The sequence below is a fragment of the Budorcas taxicolor genome, chromosome 1, assembly GCF_023091745.1.
Source record: "Budorcas taxicolor isolate Tak-1 chromosome 1, Takin1.1, whole genome shotgun sequence".
Lineage (NCBI taxonomy): Eukaryota > Metazoa > Chordata > Mammalia > Artiodactyla > Bovidae > Budorcas > Budorcas taxicolor.
The window spans coordinates 55,202,232-55,227,677 of record NC_068910.1 but is presented as its reverse complement, the minus strand read 5'-3'; the positions used below and the strand labels follow the sequence as shown (position 1 = coordinate 55,227,677).

The window sequence follows — 25,446 nt, the reverse complement described above, 5'->3', positions numbered from 1 at the left end:
CCACAAATGAATTCCTCAAAAGAACTAAGGAGAAACACAACACCCCAATGCCAGTGTCCTCCTTATACTGGCTTCCCTCTGTAACTTCGTCATTCCTAAGCTCGCCACATCAAACCAATGGATGTCACTATGGACCTCTGAGTTAGATGCCACGGGGACTGTTTGCCTATGTTTTTCTCTTTAAGTGACTAGTTAATAATCTTAAATCGTAGGGCTAATCTTGAGAGGGAAGTGGAGGCAGGGTGGAAAGGAAAGACGGCAGCTCCCAAAGCCCCCAATTTTAAGTGTAGTCTTTGCCACCTTCTCTAGGATGAGGACTTGGGATGGAAGTGTGGTGGGGAGCGTGAGGATTTGCAGCGGCCGCAGCCTCTGCTTCAGAGCAGAGTTGGACTAGCCCTGAAATCCTGGCCTCAGGCAGAGGCTGCAATAACCCCGGCTCTCACAGCCAAAACTTTCAACACGACTAAGGTTTTTCTTCTTCAGTTGTTTAAAAATGCATTGTGATTAACCAAATTTCAGATACTATCAGATGTAAGGGAACTATTTTTTTGTGGACCGCTGAGAAAGAAAAAAATATGACATCAACATACCAATTAGGTATATTAAAGATGTAAACAAAATATGTGTATCTTTGAAATAATAAGATACGGTGTACATGCTGGCCAAGTTGGTTTTAAGGAAAATGCAGAACAAGCAATCCTGATTTCATTTTTAAAAAGAAACCCAAGTAAATACCAGTTTTCAGTATTTTAAAGGCTCTTTAAAATACCATCTAGAAAACTTCAAACAGGCCAAAGTTATCACTGTAATGTTATTAATTTTTTATCTTTCAAATTAATAAACTTGGTATAGAAAGTTTCTTCAAGAAAAGCTACATGTTCCTGCATAGAATTTTTTCAACGGGACTTCCCTGGGAGTCCAGTGGTTAAGAATTCAGAGGACTTGGGTTCAATCTCTGGTCTGGGAAGGTCCCACGTGTGTGGAGCAGATGAGCCTGCATGCCGCAGCTATTGAGCCCATGTGCCTGCCGGCCGCACTCTGCAACAGGAGAAGCCTGCACACAGCACTGAAGAGGAGCCCCAGCTGCAGCAACTAGAGAAAGCCTGTGGGTAGCAACGAAGACCCAGCATGGCCAAAAATAAATAACATTTTTTAAAATGTTCATTAACAGAATGACGTCTGTAATATTAGAGGGTGAGTGAGTATTGTCTCAGTGTTAGAGCCAATTTCTTTAATAAGTCACACAAAAAGTTGTCAACTTTAATCTAATACTACATACATGCAAACAGAGCAATTTTCGTGGTTCAAATATTCCCTTATAAAAGGGTTTTCTTAAAAAATTCAACCTCTGATTTGTAAAAAATCTAGAGAGGTTTTCATTCACATCTTATCAATCACAATTCTCTCTAAGCTCCATAAATCTCTTAACATCATTCCCAATTTGGAAACTGCTGTAGTTACTCTGTTTTACAAAAACTATATAATCCATATTTGATGTTTCTTTTATGAGAGTAGAATGTTTAAGTATAACTGCTCATATATTTGATTTTGCCCCTATTTCCACAGTCACAAAAGTACTCACTTCATATTATCTTTCAGGACATAATGTATTATTATACTTCTAAGTCTATAAAAACCAATAACATATAAGTTGAAATGTGAACAGATACAAATCCTACAATCTCATTTAAAGAAGTCACAAATAATTTACCTGACATATTGCTATTTGCATACTAATCAAGCCTATAACTCTAGTGAGCTTCATATGACTATCGCTGCTTTTACCAAATATTAGTATATATTCAATGAAAGCTTTGAGTTGCTAAAAAATTCTTTTGATATTATATCATAGAAACCTTACTTTCAATCATCCAAACTATAGAATTAGGTGTAGGTGTATGCCCCAAACAAATGTTCAGTGAGTCAAAAATATTGTCCTTTTTTTGTCTGATAAGGAAGGTAGGAACCACTCACTCACTGGAGGAAAGTTCCCTGAAGTCCCATCTTTGGGTTCAATGGTTCTTTCTACCAGGTTGAATCAAACTAATTAACTGCTGGTGTCATCTACACACACAGTCAGAAAGCTCAACAAGCTTTCTTAACCAGCTGAACTCAATTTTTTAACCCTGACTAAGTAGAACTTTAAGTTACTTTTAATCAAGGAAAACAACATTATGAGCAACCCCTGGACCTACACAAAAAGGCCAACTCTTTAAGTTAGAAAATTATAAAGAATATATGTTATCCCAACCACTCTCCAATAGCTATCTGTGATAGATCCAGATAAAAGCTGTTTTAGTTACGGCATGCAGTGCAGCTACGCAGCTTTTGGCGTTTCCCAGCTGGCTGGAATCCCAGAACATTAGAGCTAGAAGATCCTTTACTGACCACATCAGGCACTCATTTCCCTCTTTACAAATGAAACCAAAATCCAGCGAGCTGGGGTCACAATGAAGAGGAGGCAGGTTTGAATCCTAAATCAGCCTCTTGACTCCACAGTGCGGAAGGGGTCCCCCATACTGTGCTGTTTTAATGACAGTAGATCCAAGGAAATAACCCAGGGGACAAGAGGAATAAGAGGAAACCTGAAAAACTAAGACGAAATCCCCATCGAGTCTTGGGTAGCTTCTTCCTTATTACCTAGCAGGATATGACATGTTTACCTCCCCTAATCAGAAATATTCCTGCTTGCGCTCAGCCGTGTCTGACTCTTCGCATCCCTATGGACTGCAGCCCACCAGGCTCCTCTCTCCGTGGAATTTTTCAGGCAAGAGTACTGGGGTGGGCTGCCATTTCCCTTCTCCAGGGGATCTTACTGACCCAGGGATCAGGAGGACACACATCTCTCGTGTCTCCTGCATTGGCAGGTGGATTCTTTACCCCTGAGCCACCTAGGAAGTCCCAATTAGAAATATACGTACATTTAGATACAAATAGCTGGAGAGCTCATGTCTAGCTCCTAAGAGTATGAAAAACTTCCCACCAAAGCTGCAGAAAGGCTGCACAGTTTAACAGACGGGCGCACATGGGTGAACTTACGTCTACATGGAGCCAGAGGCCATGCCTCTCGCAGATGTCTGCTATCTCATCCAGAGGATCGAAGGCCCCCAGCACCGTGGTACCAGACGTGGCGCACACAAGGAACGGAGCTGCACCCTGTGAGAAGCACCCACACGTCAGAGTTCAAGAACCGTCATCATCACCACAGAATCCACGGCACAGTAGGTCGGTTAACACAGGGGTTATACATCTGGACATTTATCTGGTTTCTTTGGAGACAAACATTCATTCAGTGAGTGTGTTTACATTTTTCCATCACATGGCCTCTGCCTGATATGATAAGTCACTTCAGTTGTGTCTGACTCTTTGCAACCCTAGGAACCACAGCCGGCCAGGCTCCTCTGTCCATGGGATTCTCCAGGCAAGAATACTGGAGCGGGCTGCCATACAAATAGCTTAAGAAAATAGAAAATGCCATGATAATAGGCTCATTTGTCCCAACTCCACATGCCTCCTTCTTCTCTCTACACTCATTTTCTTTCTTAAGTCTTCTCTAGCTTTCCCAGATAGAAACTGAATAAGCTAGCAACTAAGACTTGGTGCTGCCAAGTAAATAAATAAATTTAAAAAAGAAAGTGAATAAGCTCAACTGCCATGGCAAAATGGCTTGCTCTGTGATTCCTAACTCCTTCCCAGGGAGACCCCCTTAGCACCTCCAAAACAAGAAGGAACAGGCCTGGGAGACAGACCACAGCCTCCCAGGCCTGTCTGCTCGTCACCTGGGGAAGGAAGTGTAGCTACAAGGCAAGGGCTGTGCTGGGGACAAACTTGGTGGCAGATGGGGTACGGTAACCTCACTGGGATGCACTCCCCAAATAAGAGTCATGATAGAGAAAATTATTAGAATGTGCTGGAGAAGAGGACGTGTGTCTTTCTGCCACGATCATTCCTCCTCATCTAGCCCACAGCTCCATCTTCCAGAGAGAGCAGGTACCGTGAGAAATGGGAGGAAAGGGAGAATGTGGGAACAGGAATGCTAACTCCCGCCAAGCGAGCCCAGCAGGCGCCCTGGCCCCACGAGAGGCTTTATGGCAGCCACGAAGAAGAGAGCACATGGGGCTATTTCCAGACAGAGCCATCCCAGGGTGCTGGCAGGGGTATGCTTCTCTCTGCGAAAGTGTCTTCAGGGGAAAGTCTGCAGACAAAGATGAGGGTAGGGCGTGAACGTAGAATCCTGATCCAGAGCACCAGGGGTCAGGAACAACAGTGCTTACTTGTCAAAGTCATTTTAGGATGAGTCCTTTTCCCCTCAATTTTATCTTGAAAGACACTTGTTCTTATAATATATTTTATGTCCCACTTAACAACAGGGGTGTTCTGCTTGGACCAGATTCATTCCAATTTAGCTGACCTTTGACAGAAAGACATGACTTCCTGGCTTCCAGATGGAGGCCATCTAGAGCAAGGACGCTTAGCCCACATCTCCAGGCAGAGGTGCACAGGAATCACGGTGATGGTACACAGTGGGCCCACCGCCGTGTGGGGAGGTGGCCTTGAGCCCTGGAAGCCAGCCCACTGAGCCTCCTGGGAGCAGGGCCTGTGGCTGACAGAGCCCCTGGGAACCACGGGCTTCAGGGCTTCTGTCCTGTAATCAACTACCAACGGATTATGTCTTTATCATGCCCGTGACCTAAATGAAATGCGACCAAATTTACATCAGCCATTGAAAGCAACAGAAAAAGTAATTTACTAAAACCATTGAAGGTGTCTTTAATGCTGGGGCTTTCCTTATAAACTCTATGACATCCTGTCAATTGTGAAAAATATCTGTGCTAGCTATTATAGCCCATTAATGAGTTTTCCTCACCCTTTTAACAATCTAGCTACAAATACAAGACCCAGAAATTAAACTTTTGTAATCTGGATTTAACCTTCCATGTTTTTTCCCCTTTCTCGTATCTCATGCCGTTAATGAGAAAACTCAGTGGAAAGAATATTGATTGTGTGTTGCCAATCAGCTGAATTCTCTAACAAAGTTTGTCATTTCAAATGCTCATACACACAAATACCTCCACTTATTCAGCGATCATCTTAGTCTTCTTTTTTAAAAATAAGTACTTTAGAACCTCTGCTGCTTCTGTGGGTTTCATCATCTTTATAATGGCATCAGGGCAAAGGTCACAGCTCAATCAATTTAAAAAATTGATTGTGGTTGGTCAGGGAATTGAATCCCAGAAGAAAATCAGAGTTGACGTACTATCTGCTACCTCTAGAACGGCACAAATTTAAAAGTTTGAAACAAAAAGAAACTAGGTCTGGAGAACTGAGAAAAAGAAACTAGTCATGAGGTATGAAGGTCTCAGAATGGATGCAAGATCTGCCCTCAGTGAATCCAAGCTCAAGTTTCAACTGATGAAAGGAAACCAAGACAGACCAACTCTAACCCTGCTGTCCTACTTTCAAATGTGCCTAAAGCAATTCTTACTTTTTAAACACTTCCCTTTTCAAGTTTTCAGCTTCAGATATGCCCCTTTCATGGACTTTCGTTGTCAAAACAAACAGAAATTTGAACGATGAAAATAATAATGACTGCTGTGGAATAAAATCCATTCAGTATTTTAGAAGATGAGCTCTTCATGATACTTTGAAAAGAAAAAACTGTTTGGCTATCTTTCAGAATGTTTGGTAATTCACTCACTATTGTAAAAATTGGTAAATAAGGGGAAAAATAAAATATCGATTCTGTCTTGGCTTGTTCAAACTGTTCCTTAGGGTGACTAAATAGGGATGAAGGAACAAAAATGTTTACGATAGTAGGCCTGCCACTAAATGAGGAAGGAATGAGAAAATTAGCTAGAACATCACTAATGAAATAGTGGGTCTAGACAATGCCAACAAATGGCAGCAAAGTCCGTGAGGTGAGAGGCTGACGCCGAGTTCTGTGATAGATGGACTAATACTGTTATCACAAAAGGGGCCCCAAGATGTTTGCTGACTAAAGGGCAAAACGCCACCCGTGAAGTCTTCCTGGTAAAAATTCCAACCTGAATCTCCCCAAGTCTCAATATCTAACAGCCAAACAGAAAATATAGAAAACAGATGGAGAGGTATAGGAGCACTTAAAGGCAAATTCTCAACGGAATCAACAAAATCCACAATGTGGAAGACTCTACAGGACAGAGGACTTGGTTTCTCCAGTGGATCCATTGCAGGGGGGATAAAGGAAAAGAAGGCTGCGGGTGGGAAAACATTTATGTGATAAATCAGTCAAACGCAACACATGGACTTCATATGAATCCTTATTCAGACCACCAGCTATTTTTTATAAAGGACAATGGGAGAAAATCTAATGAGTGAATACTGGATAATGTTAAGAGCTTATTCTTTCTTTAAGTGTGTTATGTTTGTTTGTTTTTTTTAAAGAGAAAGTACCTTTTACAGATATACTGAATTATTTGTAGATTAAATATCATAATGTGTAGGATATGCGTCAGAATGATCCAGTGGTATTGGGAGGGAATGGGAGCAAAAGTTAATGATGGTGAACGTTGTATGACCTGTATGTGTAATCTCATTATATTAGTTTTATATATATTTAAAATTTTCCATAATGAAAAGTTTAAAATTCAAGAAAGGAAAAAAGAGAAAGAAAGAAAGGGAAGGGTGAAGGAAGGATGGAAGGAAGGAATCATATGAACCATACAAAAAGCGGAGTCAATATTCCCTGCCAACAAGCAGTAACAACATAAGTTCCTTTTGATAGGAGCTTCTGTAGAAAAAGATACAATTAGATTTTTTAAAAATAGATAAAGCTAAAGGTGATATCTGTAGTCCACAGCAGAACAAACAGGTTTCAATGTAGAATTTTACTCAAGAAGATAAAGAAATCGGATGACCTCTACCACAAGACAGCTACCAAATCCATTTGTCAATGGAATGTTTTAAAAACATAGATCTAAGGACACACACCAGAAGCCAGTACATCTGCAATAAAAGCAGAACGTTTAAATAGAGAATATCAAACCAACTACAGTGATCGGGCATGCTCCAGATAAGGTGAATTCTGGAGAAGTTAAAAATTATAAAGAGCACAAGAACATAAAAACATAAATATAATGCTAAAACTTAAAAATAAAAGAACCCATCCCTCAGTATGAAGCTCTCTGAGGACAGAGAAACTTCTATCACAGCTCAAAATCTGGAAACACCTGACGCTGTTGCCGCCTATTTGGAAGTGATGGGAGAAGGGTCGGAAGCTTTGCTGGCCGCGGGCCTTCCAGGGGATGGGAAGGATGCATAGATGTGGCTGTACCTAATCCATCAGGCGTTTGGCCCAAGAAGCAAGATGGCTGATGTCAGGCTTAAAAATAAAGCAGATGTCAGGGCCAGGCTTTGCTGCATTAGAGCAGGTGACCAGGGCCATGCCTTGCCTCCCCCAGCAATGGGCAGGCCAGCTTTCAAACATTCTGGAAGCCAAGGAAGAGAGGGCAGTTTGCCAGAGCAGAAATACTAGGCTCAGACCCAACGGGGGTGATAGTTCCGGATGGGCCTCACGTGGAAACAGCCCAGGAGGATCATTTGATCAAGAAGTCAGAAACCATCCTGGATGCAGCCCGGAGGTAACTGATTTGGCTAAGCATCCTCAGAGTCAGGAGCTATACAGCAGCAAGAGAGGCCAGAACAAGGTTCTGAAGCTTATTCTAGGCAAGGACCTGGTACAGGGTGGCATCAGCGTTTGAGTAGGCTCCAGCCCCTTGGGAATGAGCACATTCGAGAAGCTCCACAGAACACGTACAGCAAGCACCAGATACGGCACCTCTGTAGATGAGCTCCCTCCGTCCACCCTAAGAGGACCTCTTCTCTCCCCGACACAGACAGGGGCCTGGCCACTGCCCCGCGTCCTCCCCTTCATGCCCAGACACGCGCCCGTTTCCCCTCCCACCCTCTCCTCGCCCACGCACCTCTTTCTCGGCCTCCTGCACGCGCTTCTCCAGCTCCTCAGGTATCATCTTACCTCTGAGAGAACAGATTTGCGACACAGTCACACTCAGCAGTGAACAGACGTGGGACAGTTTGTAAATATCGATCCCCTCCCCACCGCCCCGGCCAGGCTTCTGGATCCTGTCCCCGTTACCTTCCATCTGTCTCCACAAAGCACACATTCTCAGTACCAATCCCAAGAAAGGAAGCAGACTTCTTCATGGAGTAATGACACTACATTCAAAGAGGCGAGGGGGAGAGAGAGACACGGATACACGGCATGAAAAAGGTACTGCTTATTAGCTACATGGGTGTGCGTCACACGGCTGAGCCAATCTCTGGAATCGTGTTGCCTTAAAACATAAAAAGCATTCAATTGAGCTCTTCAGTATGGTGGTTAAAAACACTGACTTCCCTTGGGATCCGAGAAACCAAGATTTAATTCCAGGTTTTCCCCTACAGATATGGACCCTTAAGCAAAGAATGCATGCTCTCCGAGCCTCAATTTGCTAATCTATAAAGTGGCTATATGGATGCCTCCTCCATCTGCTTGTCATGGAGTTAAAACGGTTAATACATGTGAACAGTTGGCACAGAGCCTGGTGTATGAACAAACTTGGTCACCAAAGGTGGTTGTTTTCCGAAACACTGAGGAAAAGTTTCTCTTGATGCTTCTAATAAAACTCAGTATTAATGGAAACAGAATCTAGTCCACTGTTGATCCAAAAACCCTCTAAGGGGTAATCAAGACTCTGTCTCAATAACTGTAATCACAGACCACAGAAGAAACTGTTTTTAAGAGCGAACAATGAGTTATACATGCTGATCAGATACTTGACTAGTCTCGTTTAATACTGACTGTAAGACTGAAATTAGACACAAGGGAATGTGGCTAAAATCATAATAACGAAAGTAGTAAGTTTGGGATTTTCCTGGTGGTCCAGTGGTTAAGAATCTGTGCTTCCACTGCAGGGGCACAGGTTCACTCTCCGGTTGGAGAACTAAGATCCCAAATGCCGCGTGGTGCAGCCAAAAAGTAAATAAACAAAATACAACTTTAAGAAGTAACACTAACTTACAGATGTACTGTGCGATATAGCCCTGGCAGGAATGAGGCTAAGAGCTGGCTCTGGAATTAGGCCTTGTCTATTTCTTATTGGCAAATAGTAGTATATACTCTGGATTGTTGGGCCTTTTTTCTCTACATAAATCCTATAAAATAATTAGCACTCAAACACTGGAGATGTGTCTCTTTATACATCAATGTGGACAGGCGGTCAGTTAATTCTTTTTCATGCCAGAAAAACTGAAGGTGCTAAAGGACATTACTGTACCAAAAACACCTTAATAATTTAATTTGTAGATATGAATACGTTAAAGAAGTAGTCATGCTTTCACACTTAACTTGATATATTCCCTCAAATGCGGTAATTTTTTCCTTCTTTTGTCAAGAGAGTTTTATGGAGAGCTCTTTTTTTAACTCTATAAAAATACATGCCGAAGTAACACCATCAGGAGAAATGACATCATCCTAAAAAAATTAATTTCCAAATATCGAATAGGACGCATTCAAAATGCCTGTAGGATGCATTCATTTCAGGCTGTTACAAGAACACATGCATAGTGAAGAGTAATAATGTGTGTGAAAACATAGTTAATTCTCGACTTGCTACATCGGTCTACCATAGCCAAGGTGACAACTAAGGTGAATTATTTCTCACCAGAGACTGGGGGCCTCTGGCACCAAACAGCTATTGATTTCATAATGATAAATAGCAGCCTACCCCCACTGACATCTGCCAGTAAGGAAAATCACACTGCTTTGCCCTGAAAAATAGCACCATATCCCCAATCAATGGATCTGCTGAATAAAAAACTTGTCCTCAGAATAAGAACAGCTTCTGGAGCTATTTTGGGGAATCTCTGGACAAACTGGGAGTCCAATGGCAATCTCAGATGCATAAGGACAGATTTTTTTTTCCAAAGCCTGAAAAACTGAAGTCTAAACATCTGAAAACATCAGAGGAGGAAAAGAACCTTGGAAGGGGGGAAAAAAAAAAAAGAAAGGGTGATGCTTCAGATATACCGAGTAGTTTCAAGGGAAGGAAAAACCTAGAAGCCGGAGTTCAGAAGTAACAGCTGCATTTAGACGTAAGAATGCCTGCTCCCTTCACTGGCAGAAGAGTAGTGAGTCCTTCTAAGATCCAGTCTCGCCCTGGGTTTCACTGTCCCACAGAAGGTGCACGATTCTCAGCAGGCATTTATTTCTATAAAGCAAGACAGCCAGTACCCACATGAAAGACAGGACTGCATGGAAATTTTCTTTCCTGGTTCCAGAAAAGCTTTCCTCCGTGACCTTGATTTTCTCAGAGCACTGCAGTTTTCCGCGCTCATGGGCTGTTGTGGACACTCGGAGTCCTAACATGTTAACTCGTGCAACGGTCAGATTAGCTTCAGGTGCGGGGGAGAGCAGGGTCGTGAATGTCACGCCTTAGGAAATGAAGAAAAGGAAGTATAGCGACTTCTCCAAGAGCATGCAGCTGGTTCGATTCCTAAAGAGGCAGAGCCGGGATCCTGGAGACACCCTGGAAAGCACCTGCTCACCCTGTCAGTGCCTGCGATGGTCCTAAGCCTGGGGCAGCCTCACAAGAGAGCAGGGCCGCTAAGGGGGTGGAGTGGGTGAGGCACCTCCAGTGCGAAATCTAAGAAGGTGTGACCTTGAGACATGTACTCTAGTCACCTCACTGCCTCATCCCAGCCTGGACCCTGCTGGAGAGGAACCAGGACAACTGGTTGCTGGCCTGGGAGTGAAAAGGGCTTCCTTCCTCCTCGCTTTTGAGTGGCAGACAATATTCACTATTTCATGCTGATTTCCAAAATGATTTGAATGACAAAACTAAGACTTCTCTAAATTTAAGGAATTCCCATGTGCTAAGTTGCTTCAGTTGTGTGCAACTCTTTGCGACCCCGTGGACTGTAGCCTGCCAGGCTCCTCTGTCCGTGGGATTCTCCAGGCAAGAATACTGGAGTGGGCTGCCATGCCCTTCTCCAGGGGCTCCTCCTGACCCAAGGATAGAACCCGCACCTCTTACGTCTCCTGCATTGGCAGGTGGGTTCTTTAACACTAGCGTTCATATCTAACTGCTAATGAAGCTACAGATGTTTTTTACTTTAATTATTTTTCTCCAAAAGCTCCCTTTTCTTTGGGTCCCCTCTGGCAAGGCTCAGACACTAATCTCGCAGGGCCTTGGTCTTGGAGGTCCCGGCCTGCAGATTTGTTGAGAAATACACGTCTGTTGTTTGGGCCACACACTCTGTATTTTGCTAGAGCAGCCTGAGCAGATTAAGACACAGGTTGAGTCTGGTTTTCTGGCTTCATCCTCTGCTGGCATGTCAGCCAAAGCGTATATTTTGCCTCTTCGCACACACATCTCCAACAGAGATTTTAAAAAATACTCAGCTCTTGGTTTCACAACTCCACAAAGTTTCAATTTCTTTTCATGCCCAATTTGCCAGCTATACCTGTGTTACCGGTCTTCCCCAGGCATCATCTTCACTCTAGTCTTCCACAGAATTTCTTCCCCACTTCCAGGGCAAGTATTCCATAAGAGAACTCTGGTACATTTTATTTCTTTATTCTTAACTAATTTATTTTTGGCCACGCCACATGGCACGCAAGACCTTAGTTCCCTGACCAGGGGTTGAACCTGCTCCCCGTGCAGCGGAAGCACAGAGTCTTAACCACCAGACAGCCAGGGATGTTCCTCTGGTACCTTTTAAACCAAATGAAGAATGAAAACAGGCAAAGGTAAAAGCACTGTGCTGATAGCAGGGCCCTTATTTAATCAGCCTTTCCAGGCACAGACATAGCAATTCAAATGCCGAAGGGACTGTGCATTTCTGATATGCTAGGGTTCCTCCACCTGAAATACTGAGGGTTGGAATCCAGGCAGCAGACTCTACTCCATCATCATCTCAAGAAACCAAGCATTTCCCCCTAGAAGTCCACATTCCTAAATATTCTTCTTTTGCTACAGAAAGAACATCTTGTGAGGAAGGGCCTGGGGAGGTAAATTCAGAATCTCAGAGGAGGTGACTCCTCCCGGCCGCCCCCAACTCAATGTCCACTCTGCATTTAGTGCTGAGCTAACCAGTGGTCAGGCAGGACAGGGGAAACACATGGGGGTGGTCAGGTTCCTGCACAGATGATACTTTTGTGATAATAAGATAACTTCTGCTCTTGGAAGAGAGTAACAGATACAGGAAAGTCCAGTTGGAATTAGCAGAAAACTGTCAGATTTTGCCCATCTCATGTGTTTGACAGGAGGTACAGGAGGGGACGTGGGGAAAAAGCAGTGGCGGGATGGACAGAGGCCCCCACTGGAACCACAAACAGAAAAAATAAAAAGCATCCTTTCCAAGTAAGACAGCATTTGAGCTGCGCCCCATGTTAGTGTAGCTGGGTCGTTCTCTCCTCCTGAGGGCGTGTGTGCTAAGGTGCTCCGTCGGGTCCGACCCTGCGACCCCACCGACTGTACCCTCCAGGCTCCTCTGCCCATGGGATTCTCCAGGCAGGAACGCTGGAGTGGGCTGCTGTTTCCTCCTCCAGGGGATCTTCCCGACCCAGGGATTGAACCTGTGTCTCCCACGTCTCCTACACTGTACACTGGCAGGTGGGTTCTTTACCACTAGCGCCACCCGGAAAGCCCTCTCCTCCTCCTAGGTCTCTGCCTAGTGCGCGCCAGACACTACTCTACACGCTTTAACTCATTCGCTCTCTGGTGACAACTAAGCTCACGTGGCCGCTGGGTCGTTTTTATGGCTCCAGACTGTTCGCCGCCCCCTGCATCCAATCCCGTCTCCGGGCAGCTTTGCAGAGACTCTCCTTGAGAGGTGAAGTCTGTTTCCCTACTTCTTGGATCTGGGTTCCTATATGCAACTTACTTTACCAAGAAAGTGAGGGGGGAACAACGTGCCAGTTCTGAGCCCAGAACTCAAGAGGCCCAGTGTGTCTCTGAGTTGTCTTTCACCGGCACCGCTGCCATGACAACGGTGGGCCAGCCTGCTGGAGCATCCCTGTTGTCAGCCCCGCCCAGCCACGCCCAGGGCAGCCACGGGCCAGGCAAGCCCAGCGCTGCTCGGCTGTCCCCAAACCTGAGCGCCGTGTCTGGCTATAGCTACAGGCTGCTGGGTTGAGGAGCAATTTGTTGCATATTAGAGCTAACTGATACACTCATCTTTATAAGTTAGGAAACTGCGTTACAGCAGGATTCACCACTTACCCAGGTCACTCAGAGTGTAGGCAGTGGAGACAGGAACTCAGCCTAGCCCCAGGCCTGCACGCTCACCCCCAGGCTGACCTCTCGCTTCAGTGGGGGTTGCGGTTACATCCCCTTGTGTGTCTGTGTGATGTCACTGTTACTGAATATCTCCCTTTCCTAGAAGCGCCCTCATGTTAGCCACTCAACGCAATCAGTTTCACAAGGAAATGGGAGCAGAAGACAGACCTGAGATCAGTAGCAATCACATAAAGCCTAATAAATAAGACACTCAAAGCAGAGATTCACAAAATGAGGTGGCGCTTTGAAATTAAGTGTTCTCTTTTCTCCAATAACATTACAGATTATAAATCTTAAATAAAGGTGATATACAAAAGAGGGTGGCCAGGGCTTACAATATCAAATGCATCAGAATTTCTTTTGGAATTAAATATGACGCTGTACATAGGCACATGATTTACACACTGACAAAACGCACCCTTGGGAGCCCCCAAACAAACAAGCCCTCTTCCATGACATGTTCATTTTCAGAAAATCTGTATCTCATATCAAAAATAATTTTTTTTTTTTTACCTCTGCAGATGTGAAAAGGATTAATCTTGGCAAGCCAGACAGCCCCTTTTCCTTAATATCAGGACAGTACTTGTATCTGGCTAAATTCATGGCATACATATTGGACACTGAACCACCTGCAAAAACAAAAGCGGAAACATGGATAGCATGACGTCATTGTCCCCAGAGTGCCAGCCACAGTGGGGGACACGGATGGCTGTGGGCACGCCTGTCTAATGACAAATGACTGTCAAAGTCAAGGGAGCACCCCCCTCCCATTCCTTTCACGTCCTCATCCCCAACTCCAGAAGTTTTGGTCTATCCTCTCATTCCAGAGTTTTTCTAAACTCAAAGCTTCCATCTATGGATGTAGGGCTGGTACCCGGGTCTCCACAGTTAACAGTAATAATATTCTTTCTGTCTTTAATCAATAAAATGACAGCATGTACTCCTCCCTGGTCCCCAAGAAAGACTGTAGGGGAAACAAAATGCAATTCAGGAAACTTCTCAAGTAAAATGACTTGATAAGCTTGGTAAACATGTAATAGCCCTTCAACTTCCCACCAGTAGATAAATTCATTTGTGTTGGATATAGATCTAAAATTTTAGACATCTCACTCGTTGGCATGTATGTCATTTCTGTAGCATTTATCCAAAATATCATACTCTGGAGAAAGGAACAAACTTGATCCTCCCCAAGTAGCATGATTCATACCTAACTTTGTGTCATGTGGAAATCTGCAGGGAGTTGTTCCTCATATTAAGGCAGGAATAAAATTGAAGATGCTTTAATGGAGGCAATAACTAATTGTACTTACCTGGGTTAAATATTCCATCCCCTTCTTTCCAGCCAATAAATTCAATCATTTTCTTCAGAACCGCTTCTTCCACTAACAGAAACACTGGGGACACCTCATACGTATAACTAGATAGATATAAAAAACACTTCACTTCTATGACTAGAGTCAAACCATCCCTATGGAGTCCCAAGAAATGCACATCGTTTTATTAAACCAAGTGGCTGCTGAAGTGTGGGTAGAGTCTTTGGAAATGAATCCTTCAGAAATAAAGAAATACACAGAGACCGTGACGGTGCTGGTCACGGCTGGACAAATGCCGGTAGCTGGTGCGCGAGGGACACTAGCTACTTCGAAGTCTTAATTTGCAGAAAACTTCTGCTTCCACTGGGCGAGATCAAAGCAGTGCGTCTGTAGTCTTTGTATTAGCCATGAGTAGTGGCCATTTTGCTCTTTGGATGCTGTTTTGGAGGTTGGTTAAAGAAAAACCACTGTCGCGGCAACCAGGTTTGTTAGGCTACTACCGTGAGCTACCCTAGCAGTCAGGTGTAGAGCCTGGGTTTCCTCCACCACACTCCCGTGTTGGTACAAATGTCAAGAGCACTATGGACATCTCTTACAGTGTGGTGATTTGACTATAAAGTGCTACCTGGATCCCTGTTGTGAAGGTTTGTGGCAGAGGGTTGGAATGCTGTCAGCAGGGAGCATTGCTGAGTTACCCCCTTTAGGCATGTCCTGTGGTCATCCATACCCGATGACTGGTCCATCTGGAGGACTAACTAGGCCTGGCCACATGGTCCCGACTCCAGAACACCCTGCAGGGCCAGGGTAGCTCCAGAGGCCCATGGAGCCAGCTAGTGGAGTCTCAGAGCCTGCACGGTGGCTTGACTCCTAACTCTGCCCAGCTGTTTCCTTCCCCTCCAGCACCCACAGAGATCTTAAGGGTTTCCCTTAATAAACACCCTGCTGGCGAAGCTCCATCTAGAGCAGCTGCCCAGGAAGTCCAGCCCGAGACAGTCACCACGTGTAACACTTCTTTCTTTCTCCAGAAAGCTGGAGGATGGCTACTCTGTATCACCTCCTTCTCCAACAATTCTGTGATGACACTAAATTGAGTCTGAATGAATGTGTACTCTACATAAGTAAGCTAAACAGCCACATTTAAAGTCACAGTCATGGAATTTGATGCGATTATGCTAACATCTAGAAGAAGGAAAAAGAAGACTTCAGTAAAGAGGGGAAAAAGAAGAACACCTACTGCGTATCACCTCCCTACGCGAAAGCACTCTACAGCCGTTACATCATTTTTCAACAATTTAGGTTCTATTCTCAACCATGTTTAAGAAACTAACATACTAAAAGTGTGAAAAATGGGACATATGTAAAAAAAAATGTATTACTCATAAAAGGGAAATAATCATTTCCTTTTTAGTATGAAAAAAAAATACTATTAAATTTGTCTTTGGAAACTAGTTCAACTATAAACCTGGAGGTGGAGGAGGGGGTGATACAGAATGTGCTCATGGCTTAGTGAGATTTTGAGGGGCCTGTTCAGCAATTTAATACTTCAAAAGCCTCTAAATATTTCAGTAAAAGAACCTAGATGAGGAGTTAGAAAAATCCCAGGACTTACAAGAAAAGGGTCACAGAATTGTGTAATCTTACTATCTTCCCTACCACTTATCGCTTCAACCCATTGTAACCTGGTATCTGGGACTGTCTTGAATATTCTATAAAAAATTATCTGACGGAAGTCACCCATGACACCCATATTGTTAATCCAGGGGATATTTGTCAGTCTTTGTCTTAAACACTCAACAGGACTCTGGACACACTCTCCTCCATGGCCCCCAGACTTCCCCTGGACTTCCTCCTCCTTCTCCCTCCATTGAGGTGGGCCCTCCGCCTCCCAACCAGGGAATGCCAGACGCCCTCAAGGCCAGGCTGAGCCCTCTGCTCGCCTCCCTCCGTGTTCTGTCCTGCAGGCAGTACTTCTCCCGGTCCTGGTTAAATTTTACTGAAAGTGTCTCCATCCTGCTCACTAAAATCACTTGTTGGGCTATGAAAATGTATCAGTGCCTGGGACACACTGACAGAAATTCAGATTTACCTGGTCTCTGTTGGGATTTTTCTTGGTTGGGGGTGGGGGTGAGGGTGGTATTTTCCTTTAATATTTTTTTAAAAGCTCCCAGGTTGAGTCAAAGAGCAGAAGGAGCTGCGAATGCCTGACTTAAGGAATCTCATCCATGACCAGTAACACCTAAATTTATAATTTCATAAAAATACCAGGATTCCAGTCCCCTGTATATCTCAACTCTCCAAAAGCATACCCTTAGACATTTTGAAATTACTGCAAACGCTCACAATTGAAAACTGAATTACTAAAAAAGAAAGAAAGAAAGAAAACTGAATTACTGCTCTTGCTTTTTCCACTGTATACTTGAAAACTATTATCTCAATGACTGACAAGACCATCAACCCAACTATTAAAGCCAGAAACCTAGGCATCATCTTATAAACTTCCCTCCTGTTCCCATTTCCAAGATCCAGTATGTTATCCAGGCTTTTCTGTTTTTATCTTCCAAACACATTTTTTTCTATTCCTACCACTTCTCTCTAAATCCAAGCAACTATCATCCCTCACCTGACTAAGGCACCTCACCCTTCCAACCCACGTTCTGTATTTCCAGTGATCTTTTCAATAAGCAAATGTCACTTGGTGATTTGGAAATCTTCACAGGCTTTTCATTGCACTTAGAATGACTCATGAACCTGGACCACTGGGTGCCCCATGTCTGGCTCCAGTCTTATCCCCCTGACACCCCTCACAGGTTTCTCAGCTTCCCCACGCTGGCTGCCAGTCCGTAGCGATGTCAGGCTGTTTCCTGCCACAAGGCATTTGTACGCGCTGTTCCCTCCTTTTTCACCCAGCTGACTTCCACTCATTCTTCACCTCTTAGCTATCACCTGCTTAAAGAAGACTTCCCCGAGTGCACAACTAGGAAAAATTGTCCCATGTATAATTATAGCATCATGTACCTCCCTTCATTTGAAAATATGACATTCATCTGTGCAGATCATTTGGATTAATTTGCATGCAGCATCTCTATACCTAGATTATTTGCTTCATGAAGGCAAAGCTAATATCTGCTTTTACACAAAGAATCTCTCCAGCACCTTAGCCCAGATATGGCTTTTCATGCAGGAATAAGTGAAAAGTTGCTTAATCGATTTTCTCATCTGTTAAGTGGAGAGAATTCCTGCCTTAACCATCTCACAGTACCACTATCAGATCAAACTGCTCTCTAAATACTGCTAAGCGTCAGAAGCCGCTTCCATTATTTATGATGACACTGCACAAATGAAACAATTAAACAGAAGTTCATGAAATAAAACTTCATCTACTTAACAAAATCCCTAATCCATATTCAGCGTAAAATTCCAGTAAAATGTACTTACACACTTGGGTTTAATGCTTCTGTCATAAATCTGGCCACCAGAGAGTAATAATCAAGTCCAGCATATAACTGGTTGAAAAATCTTGGATGGTCTGTAAATTGGAGCAGAATATTAATCCACACAGCAATAAAAAAGAAAGAGAACTATTGAAGAAGAATATTAATCCACACAGCAATAAAAAAGAAAGAAAACTATCGATACAGCAGCAACATAAGTGAATCCTTCGGACAATGAAAGCAGCTGGATACAGAGGGCATACAGTGCACGACTCCGGTTATATGATGCTCAATATGGGGCCAAGCTGACTGATGCTGCCAGAGGTGAGAATTCTGGGTACCTCTGGCAAGCAGACATTGATTAGCACCAGGTTTAAGGAGCCTCTGGAGTCCCAGGAATGGTCTATACCTTGATATGAGTGATGGTCACTTACATGCAGATATGTACAAATTCACTGAGTTGAGCACCTGAGATTTGTCCACTTTACTGAATGCACACTATATCTCAATTTAAAAAAATTTAAAATCTAATCATGTACAAGGGAACCAAATGTTGAAGATCCATCTCATAAGCCTGTCTACTGAACGTTTCTAAGCAAAACTTGAGCACTTTTTTGAGATCTTTGGTTTACTTTTTCATTTTCTTTTAATAATTTTTATTTGTTTGTTTATTTTTTGGCTGCAGTGGGTCTGTTGCTGCACGTAGGCTTTCTCTAGTTGCAGCAAGGGGGTGGTCCTCTCTAGTTGGAGTGCACAGACTTCTCACTGCAGGGGCGTCTCTTGTGAAACACAGGCTTAGGTGCATGGGCTCTGCAGTTGTAACGCTCGGGCTTAGTTGCTTCACAGCATGTGGGATCTTCCCAAACCAGGGATCGAACTCGTATCCCCTGCATTGTCAGGCAGATTCCTATATGCTATATCACCAGAGAATTCCAACCTGTTTCCTTTTAAATACAACCCAGACCCAAACCAGAACCCTGAGAAAGGGATTATTTGAGCAATCTGTCCACATATCAAAAAGCCTGAGGCTACGTTTACCTTCTGAAATTATCAGTGTCAATCTCCCTAATTTGAACACATTTCACTTACTGACAGGGTTCACTTCAGGCTCTTGGCAGTGAGTGGCCTTTTAATTTTTCAGATTGGACCATTTTTTTATAGCGCAGCTGGCATCCTGTCTATGGAGTAAGATGTGACTCATAGAGCAGCTTACATAAACTTTCTGATTCAACGGGCTTCAAAGGCACTTGCCTTTAAGACTTGAAAAACTTTAGTTCCAACTTTCTATTTTTTCCCTCCTATAAAAGGTCTCATAAAGGTTCTTGGCTTTACACAGTGTGAATATTCACACCAAACTCCAGGCTAACAGCTGGCTTGACATTCTCAATCATAAGAAGCCCAGCATGATGAAGAATAAAGAGGCAGGGGGCCTATTTAGAAATGTGGGTATTTGGGAACCATTTTAGTTAGTGACCTATCACAGCAACTCAAAGCTTTTTTTTTTCTTTAAACTAGTTCAGTGAAAAACAAGAGGCTCCAAAGAAAATGTCTTTTCGTATAAAACATGGCAAACTTCCTCTAATCTGGCAAAGGAAACCCGACATTGCTACAAGTAATTTTAATAAGTTTTTTTTTTAGTTCCATGTTAATTTATGATTGATTTCCATGGTAACATTATGGAAAATATCCAGTAAACTGAAAAATCTACTGCACTAAATGTCATTCTGTGCTTCTGACATGCACTATAATAATGAGATATGTATCTTTGCTTTTGAAATGCTAACTGGGTTTTTGATACATGCATCAGACTTTCCTAAGGGAATATAAACCAATTATTTTTAGCCAGGATTTTATTATGTTCTTTCCACTAAATTTAGTTCAGTGTCAGAACTCACAAAGCATAATGCCTGTATGGTCCTAAGTACTAGATTACCTTTACATCACACTGAGAAATGCATATTCTGGAAAGTTTTTTCCCCTACTTTTGAAACTTATTCGCTGGGTGTATAGTACATTAGCAGTCAGTCAGAGTAGGACTTAAGCACAAAACAAATATCATGTTGCTGCATTTACAAAAGATCACAGTGGTTAAGCGTTATTGTACCTTCTGAAAGGTTCTTATCTCTTGATCCTGATAGATGGGATAAAATAACTTGGTTCTTGCCAACTCTAAGAATACTCTTCAAATAAATCTATCCCTGTTTATAGGAAGACAGTCTCTGGAACATGTTGAGGGGCGATATTCTGGGAGGTCAAGATTTAAAATCCCCACCAATTCTATAATCAAACTACCATTTGTCAGTTGGCACCAACATAAGAAATGCTAAGTAGCAGTCATGATTTCTGGTCTTGGTTATAAATGGAGGATGGGGATAGCCGAGGAACACAGTATTTATATAAGGCTGCTTAACACCATCAGTTTTCTATCAACCTATCTTTGGCCCTGACAACACACCTGTCCCAGGGATTAGAGGGATCACCGTCAAAACCTCAGAACCACTATTTTTCATCCAGGTTTCTCATCCATGAAGAATCTGACAGCCAGCTTTACTATGAGGTCTGCGTATGCTAAGTCGCTTCTATCATGTCTGATTGTTTGTGACCCCATGCACTGTAGCCCGCCAGGCTCCTCTGTCCATGGGATTCTCCAGGCAAGAGTACTGGAGTGGGTTGCCATGCCCTCCTCCAGGGGATCTTCCCGACCCAGGGATCGAGCTCACATCTCTTACATCTCCTGCACTGCAGGAAGATTCTTTACTGCTGAGCCAACCGGGGACGCCCCGACTATGGGATAAACGCATGCTAAAGGAAACGGAAGAACTGTCTGCACCACAGATGAAGGGAGGGGGAGCTCTTACTGGTCTTGACACTGTAGCGTATGATGTCCTGGCAGCGCTCCAGCAGCCGGTGGTGGGGCTCTCCCGCGTCCCTCAGCTCCAAGTCGAGAAGCCGCTTCAGCTCTTCAGGGGGCCGCCACTCACAGACCTGGGGATTCGGCAACAGCACGTTATGGGCCACTCACGGGAGCCAGGTGTGGAGAGGATGTAGGGAACGTGGGCCCCACCCTTGCGAAGCTTCCAGACGAGTGGAAGACACAGAGATGCAAATGGGCAAGCACAGTTCCCTGGGACCAGAGCTCTGACATCTGGTAACGCAGACGCTGTTGCAACAAAGCAGGGGACTCTGTCCTCAATTTTGGAAGAAGTCCTGGAAGCACCGACATCCAAGTGGCACAAAATAAGACTGCGAAAGGTCGAAGGCAGAAGGAGAAGAGGGTGACGAAGGATGAGATGGTTGTGAATGGACATGAACTTGGGCAGACTCCAGGAGCTAGTGAGGGACAGGGAGGCCTGGCGAGCTGCAGCCCATGGGCTCACAAAGAGTCGGACATGATTTGCTGACTGAACAACTAAAGAACCAAGCAAAGATTATAAGGGAGGGGGGTCATGCAAGGGGCCTTCTAGGAGGAGCAGGACAGCCAGGGGCTGGGATACAAGGGCACCCATGGCCCATCTGAAGAGAGAAGTCCGCTGGGTGTGGCTTGAACTCTGAGCCTAGGGGAGGTAGGGAAAAGTGGAGCTGGAATCCCGGAACAGCTCCCCAACTTGTCTCTGTCCCTGGCCCCTGGCCCAACACCATCTGCTCTCAGCCCCACAGTCAGCATCCAGAATGCTCTTCTACCTCAGCCACAGGCAGCTCTCTGCTCAAATACGTCTGATGGCCCCTCATTTCCTTCAGAGTAGAAGCCCAAGTCCTTACAATGACCTGCACTGATCGTGTACATCTGATTCCCCAGTGGCACTGACACACCCCCCACCCCACACCCTGGCCTCCTTTCCGCTCTTTATACGTACCAGGCGCATTCCCATGTTAGAGTCTTCAGCCTCCGCCTGGAATGCAACCTCCACCCAAATCACCTCATAGCTAACTTCCTCACTTCATTCAAAACTCTTCTCAGATGTCCCGCTGTCAAGTCGGCAATCCCCAGTCTTTATTTAAAATCACAAGCTGTGTGTTCCTCTACCTCCAGAAGCACCCACCCCCAACTCTTCCTTCTCTTCCTTTCGCACAGCGCCTGTCACCTTGCAATGTGCCGTGTAATGCACTTGCGACACACACTCGCCGTGAGAGCAGAGGTGCCGGTCAGTTCTCTGATCACTCCCAAGGAACTAATTAACACCCTCCATACACGAGGGTGTCAACAGCGTGTGGAAGGAATGAATGAAGAGATAAGACAAGGCACAGATGGTGACAGGCTTCATGTCACATGTTACAAAGTTTGAATGTGGCTCTAAAAAAACACTGATATGCTTTGGACAAGGGAATTACATGGGATAATATTAGTTTTAGACAATGGCTTGGGTTGCAATATGGAGATTCCAAGTAAAACTGGAAATAAGAAGTTACTCTAATAAAGCAGGCAAGAGAAGGTAGTGGTCTGGATGAGGCTGGCTGCCTCAGGAATTAAGCATGTCTGGAGATATTGAACATATGCACCATCAATAGAACCTGGAAAGCAATAACACAGGAAAGATGAGGGCAAGAAGTAGCCAAAGGCCAACTTGAGCTTTCCAGCTGGCACGTGGTTTCATGGTGGGTGGGGTTGGGTGGGGTTGGATGATGAGTTTGGGGCATATTTAGTCCAAGGCTCCTACAGGACATCCAAAGGGGGTGCAATAGTTGGTCTGAAGCTCTTGCGAAAGATCAGACACAGCGTTGCAGGCATCTATTATAGTGTGACCCAAGTGACACGGCTCAGAGGGAAGCTGTAGTAAGAGTAGAAGGTGCGGGTCTCACCTGAGCAGCACCAGCACGTAAGCAAAGCGTGAAGGGAAAGGAGCTCACTTGTGAGGTGAGGACACGCCAAAGAGGCGGGGGGGCAACCCGGAAGAGTTCAGAGCTACTGCACAAAGGAAGAGGGATGCTCGGGGGAGGAGACGGTCACCACGGTCAGGTCCTGCAGAGAAGCTGAACTAGGCAGAGACTGGAAGCACTCCTGGGATGGATCAACAAGGAGGTGTGCTTGGCAAGAGCGCCTGGCTGAGGGAGGTGGGAGTGGAGGCCAGATTGCATGAAGCAAGGACGTAGGAGGTGAGGACGTGGAGGGAGGGGGCAGTGTTGAAGATCCTTAAAAAGTTTCCCTGTGGAGGAGAGGAGAGAGACAGGGGACTCTCCAGGGGGTGGAGGCCAGGATCGGAGAGGCTGGGGAAAGCAGGGCGAAACACCAAATTGTGCGAGAGATATGATATTAAACTCTGAGCTTAGAACCATGAACCACGACGGGCAGAAGTCAACCAAATGGGCTGTGACTATGCAAAGCAAGGACTGTGAATTCATGTAATGTTGATGAAAAATCTGCAAGGACAGCAAAACCCCACAGACACAAATCAGTGGTTGCCAGGGGCCAGAGGTGAGGGGAGAGGCGGACACGGAGGGGCACAGGGAAATGTGGGGTGACGGAACTGTTCTGTCTTGTAATTCTGTTGGTGGTTACACGATTTGTCAAAACTCATAGAACTGCACACCAAAGGCAGTACATTTGACTGAATGTTAGTTACAGTTCAATTGAAAAAAAAGTGGCTGAGGAAGAGTATCTGCAGAAGAGGGGGCCAGAGGTAATCATGTCACTAAGTATGGCTGCGCTGTGCGTGTGCTAAGTCGCTTCAGTCGTGTGTCTGACTCTTTGCGGACCCTATGGACTGCAGCCTGCCAGGCTCCTCTGTCCTTGGGATTCTCCAGGCAAGAATACTGGAGAGGGTGGCCATGCCCTCCTCCAGGGGCTCTTCCTGACTCAGGAACTGAACTCGAGTCCCTTATATCTCCTGCATCGGCAGGCAGGTTCTTTACCACTATCACCACGTGGGAAGCCCATCACTAAGTATGGGGACCCATCTGTCCTCAGGCCACCTTTGAAAGGGGACGTGTTGCATCTCTGACCAAGTAGGCTAAGTCAGCAGCATAAAAAACCTCACCTCCCTCTCCCAACTCCAACATAACAATCCTGCTTCATGTGGATGCCTGTCCACTGCATGGACTACCATATTGCAATGGGCTTGGGGCCACTGAGTTAACAACTTAGGATTTTAAGCCTACCCTTCTCATCCTGTCTCCCATCACTGCCCTGTATGAGCCCTTCTTTCCACGTGAAGGGGCCCCTTGGTGTAATAAATACCTTGCCCTATTAAAACTCTCTCCCCCTCATTCACCTTCCACTTTCTGCAACACACCTGGGCTCACTTCTCTCTACCCATCAAAATCCTACTCCAGAAACTTCCCTGCAGTCCAGGGGCTAAGACTCCATGCTCCCAACATAGGGACTTGGGCTCAATCCGGTCGGGGAACTGGATCCTTCATGCTGCAGATAAGACCAGACGCAGCCAAGTAAAAAACAACAACAAAAAACACCTATTTCATCCTCAGATTCTGCGTCAAAGTCCGAGGTGTCCACTTCTTTGTGAGATCTACCCAAAGTCTGCCTAAACCACACGACATTTATCACCTTCCGGGGACCCCCCTGTTTTTTATTCCGATTCTGTCCAAAGCTGAGCCTTTATCTTACTTTGCTTTATATCCCCCAGGCTGAATATGTTTTATCCTTAGCTAGACTCGGTTAATATTTAATGACTGAATAAAGGCCAATATAAAAAATTTCCAGGGGAGTACTGTACTCCAAAGTAAAGCAGGTCCAAAACGTTTCCCTGGGTACAGCTAAGACAGGAGAAAAACTCAATTATAAGCACAAATTAGGAAATACCTTCCGTGATTTGCAATATGAAAGGTGATCAATGTGATAGCTATTAATTGTGAGATTCTGAGAGACACAGGGAGAAGCCATGAAAAGCACAGACTCTGCAACCAGCCTGGGTTCTGGCGCCAGCTCCAAGACCCACTGGCATGTGCTTTGGGGCAATACCCTTGGCATCTTGTGCCACGCTTTGCCACTCGTCTCTAAAATGGAGTTGATCAATAGTACCAGCATCTTAGGGGTCTTTACAGATTCAACACACAAACACATGGGTTAAATACCAAACACATATGGAGTAGTTCTTAGGTTATCAATAGTACCAGCATCTTAGGGGTCTTTACAGATTCAACACACAAACACATGGGTTAAATACACAAACACATATGGAGTAGTTCTTAGGATATCAATCGGCACAAAGTAATTACTTTTAAGAACAGATGTCATTAGTGATGATTCCAATATCGATTTGTGTCTGTATTTGAAAGCTACAACAGGTCACTGGTACCAGTCAGAAAAGTCAGACTTAGCAACCCAAGATTTCCAGTCTAAGCTCAGACAAACTGCGAGTAAAGACCCTCAGATAAGTTTAAACACTTTTCACACTTTTTCTACCTTCTGCTTGATTCCACTACTAACAT

General features: G+C 44.6%; 1 protein-coding gene across 1 annotated transcript in view; it reads right to left on the bottom strand.

Moving 5' to 3' along the window:
• The window catches only part of GADL1 (glutamate decarboxylase like 1), a 190,970-nt gene that overhangs the window by 125,662 nt on the left and 39,862 nt on the right, over positions 1–25,446 (bottom strand). The window contains 7 exon segments of the mRNA XM_052636588.1: positions 3,040–3,156; positions 7,962–8,016; positions 8,135–8,214; positions 13,833–13,948; positions 14,630–14,736; positions 18,068–18,158; positions 20,922–21,048. Coding sequence (XP_052492548.1) covers positions 3,040–3,156; positions 7,962–8,016; positions 8,135–8,214; positions 13,833–13,948; positions 14,630–14,736; positions 18,068–18,158; positions 20,922–21,048 — 693 coding nt within the window.